This window comes from Austrofundulus limnaeus, unplaced genomic scaffold (assembly GCF_001266775.1).
Source record: "Austrofundulus limnaeus strain Quisiro unplaced genomic scaffold, Austrofundulus_limnaeus-1.0 Scaffold117, whole genome shotgun sequence".
Taxonomy (NCBI): Eukaryota; Metazoa; Chordata; class Actinopteri; order Cyprinodontiformes; family Rivulidae; genus Austrofundulus; species Austrofundulus limnaeus.
In genome coordinates, this window is record NW_013952519.1 from 763,185 (window position 1) to 767,200 (window position 4,016).

General features: G+C 35.7%; 1 protein-coding gene across 1 annotated transcript in view; it reads right to left on the reverse strand.

The window, feature by feature from the left end:
- mrpl1 (mitochondrial ribosomal protein L1) overlaps positions 1-4,016 on the reverse strand; it is a 12,844-nt gene that overhangs the window by 2,985 nt on the left and 5,843 nt on the right. The window contains exons 5-8 of the mRNA XM_014014604.1: positions 3,699-3,770; positions 3,246-3,357; positions 2,937-3,037; positions 2,279-2,360 (exon numbers count right to left, since the gene is read on the reverse strand). Of these exons, the coding sequence (XP_013870058.1) occupies positions 2,279-2,360; positions 2,937-3,037; positions 3,246-3,357; positions 3,699-3,770 (367 nt within the window). The remainder of the gene's footprint in view (positions 1-2,278; positions 2,361-2,936; positions 3,038-3,245; positions 3,358-3,698; positions 3,771-4,016) is intronic.

The following is a 4,016-nucleotide window of genomic DNA, read 5'->3' on the forward strand; positions in this document are numbered from 1 at the left end:
AAAGAAAGAAAGAAAGAAAGAAAGAAAGAAAGAAAGAAAGAAAGAAAGAAAGAAAGAAAGAAAGAAAGAAAGAAAGAAAGATAGATTACGGTGGGACTGAACGTTTCTTTCATTGTATAAAGAATCACGTGATACAATGATGGAGTGCGGGGGGACGGGGTGGTGGTGGGGCTCCCCTCGGATCAAGCTGGTGAAGATGGAGCGGGTTGTGTGTGCATTGTGTGTGTGTGTGTGTGTGTAAAGCCGGTGTTGTCTGCAGACAGTGGTGAAGAGGAGGGAGCAGCTCAACATGACCTCAGGCTCTGAGACATAAAACAACTTTAAAGCTGCTGAGTTTTTGATTTAAACTTTTTTTTGAGATTTTCGTCTGTTCTCATGATGCAAATGAGGACATTTTATATAATTCTACAGACAATCAATACAAGGTGACAACATTAGTGTGTTGAAAGTGAAATTATCGTAGCATTTTCAAAGTCTTATCTTGACATTTCTCCGACCCGGCAGTTCATTAACGCACCGAGAAACTCCAACAATAATCTCAAACATGAAATCCGAGGCAGTGATTGGTCCATGTTGGGGGGGGTTTTCTAACGACGTCATCCAGGATCAGCTTTGCGGCACAGCCAGGTGTCACAAATCAGCTCTAAGACTGACACTTAAGAATTACTCCTACACTTCGCTTAAAGTAAGACTGACACTTAAGAATTACTCCTACACTTCGCTTAAAGTAAGACTGACACTTAAGTATTACTCCTACACTTCGCTTAAAGTAAGACTGAGACGCTTGATAGCTGACTTTTACGCTCGGCTTTTTTTACACTTAAGTCCACTCTTAGCAGCCTTCTTTAGAGAAATTCTAAGAAGTTTTATAAATACGGGCCCTGGTTCTGTATTTATCAAACTTCTTAGAATTCCTCTTAAGAAAAAAAAAAGAATGCTGCTAAGAGTGGACTTAAGTGTAAAAAAAAATTCTTAGTTAAAAGCTGTGAGTAAGGCCCTTTCCCAGTCAGTGGCTACACCCTCAACCTACTCCCTACTCCGTTTGCGCGTTCCCGCGGAGGGTTGGCAATATTAAGTCCCATCTGAAACCGGTTAGATACGAGGGCGAGTGGCTGATTAAGCCCTCCACACCGAGTCTGCATCCAGTGCAGACTTGAGCAGCACGTGCAGCACCAAATAGTGGTTGGTATGGAGCACGGGACATAAATATAAGTTCTGCATTTGTTTTGTACACATATTTACTAAGTAAACACCTCAMCAACAAATATAATTTCACAAAGACTATATAAATTATGTTCAGTTCAATTCATACTTTATTAAAGACACAGAACTTTGGTCCATATTTAAAAAAGAAGAAAGAAAACATTTTAAAAAAGAAAAAAATATATAAATTATTTAAAAAAAGGCAAAATTGCAAATATTTTGTAAGAGTGATTCTTACACTTAAGAATTTTGATAACTTGCTTTTACATCTAAGTCTGAGAGTAGGAACAAATCTAAGACATTTTCAGCACTCAAGTCTAAAAATCCACTCTAAGAAGTTTGATAAACATGAACCCAGATCCTGGAAGCAACATTTAAAGAGAAATTATTTAATCTGGTACATGTTTTAACCATAATTAATCCATAAAAACTATTTACATTAATTTAAAACTCATGTGGAACTAAAGGGTTCAGAAAGTTAAAAAAAAAATTATACAAAAAGTCTAAAACTGCGGGACTCTGGAATAAAAAACACATAGAAATGGCTCAAAAATCTACTAATATATAGTGTTAAAATGAACTATTGAAATTATTTTGGTTGTTTTGATAAATAAAGTTTCATTTTGTATATTTTCTTCTTTTGTATTTCCATTCAGTTTTTTCATTTTTCTTTTTTACTGTCAAAGTTATTTTAAAGTATATTTTACTAAGAATGAATTTAAATATCAATGAAGAGTATAAAGCTTTTAAAATAAACTTAGAAACTTTGTCTGCTTTTAGTTGATAACATGAGCAGAAAGACGTAAAACTAAAGCTCAGTTTTGCTCAAATTAATTTACAAAACTAAAAGGATTCATGATAAATCAGCTGCTTTAATTCTTGTCTGTTTATTAGTTTGGGAGCAGAGCTGAAAACTGAACCTTGAAAGTGTTTTAATTAAACAAGTCGATGTACGTGGGGACGTTTCTCCCAGCGAGCGGTCAGAGCCGACGCACAGCTGACGGAGCATCGGCTGAAGTCTGGTTTGTGTCTGAGGCTTCAGACGGCAGTGTTAGAAGGTTTAGCGTGAACGTACCGAGGTCTGCTGGTCGATGCGAACAAACGTCCGTCAGGATGGTTTGCAGGTTGGCGATGATGTGTTCGGCGGGCATGTCGAGCTAAACGGAGAGGAAAACAGCGTGAAATTAGCTCCCGTTATGGAGACTTCACAAACACGTCCTGTTTGTCAAACGCAGAAATAATTAAAGTTCCTGTGACGTTCAAATCCTTAAAGAAACCATGTTCATATTTAAGAAACTTGGCATAAAACATATGATTTTACCCATTTAGTCACGTAAATGGCATTTTTCTTTTGAACTTGTCTCGGTCAAAACCAAACAGGAAGTGACATCAAAAGGGAACTCTTTAAGGAAATTAACTTCCTGCTTTGTTTATAGAAATATTATTTGAACTCTGACTCTTCATCTCTCTGACAGACTCAAAATAATCTAAAGAAAGTATTAAAGCTTGTAGTAAAGCTCTGTCTACATGCAGACATTCCCCTTTGACATCACTTCCTGTTTCTTCACATGTGAATAGCTCAACAACTCTTCATCTCAGCTGTGTGAAATTTGCTTTGCTATTTATTTTCAGTGTTAGCTTTCCAAAAATGCATTCATATTTATTACAAAAATTCGATGTCACAGGTCCTTTAAACTCCCGACTTTTTTTTTGTTTTGTTTTTTTTGACGCACCGTGGCGATCTGCGTCCGAACGATGCAGTCGTTCTCCACCATGAAGCTGTGACACTTTTTAAAAAAGCTCAGCATCTTGGGAATGTCGACGCCAACCATACCTGAGTGAAAATAGAGTAATACCTGATGAAGATAGTTTATTTAGCGAGTATTACTGCTCAAAGCTAACTGTTTAATTAAAAAAAAAGAACACAAATGACAAACATCTTCAACAAAATGTACTAGAGAACAGAGAAACTGACTGATTTGATTTAAATTTTTTCGTTAGGTAAATCAACAACAAAACATAAGCGACCATAAAAGTTTTACCTCTTTTGCTCTTCGGGAACTTCTTCCTCAGTTTGTTTTTTAGTGGCAAAATCTTCAGCTGCATTTCAGGAACGGCTACGTAGAAATCAGCTGAAATCTCCCCGTCCAAAATCTGAGGAGGAATAAAATCCTGATTAATTTTAACAGAAGATGATTTAATAAAACTCAATGTTACAATGTTATAACATCAGATAAGTTGTAATATGAAGCTTTCAGTGTAATGTGAGAATATGTGTGTATGTATTCAAGTACATAAAAGTTAAAAATTATAAATATGAAAGTATTTATTACAATGTGTCTTTGGGCGTGAAAATCATTTTATTTTCTAAACTATAAAGGTTTTTATTCTCAGTTTGGATCATTTATTCTTCTATTAGGAAAACGTTTCTGAGCTGTTTAATTTAAAGAATTAAATATAATCTGATAAATAATGTGGGTGAAACCAGGACTCACAGGCTGAACGAGCTCTGCTCCTCCGACGAACGCTGCTCCGTTCTGCTGAGCAGTTTCCACCTGATGCGGCTGCTGCAGGAAGTCAGGAGGAAAACTTTACCAGATCTCAGCAGAATCAAGTATTTAGGCTTTTAAAAATCATCACCTGAGTTCACAACTACAATCTGTTTTATCTAGGTTTAACTAGAAATCACAACGACCTTGTGATAAAATAAAAAACATTAAAAAGGTCAACAAAAAAACAAGATGCAATAAAAAAAACTAGAAAATCTGCATTTCCTGCAAAAAGTTTTGTTTTGTTTGTAGTTTATATATATA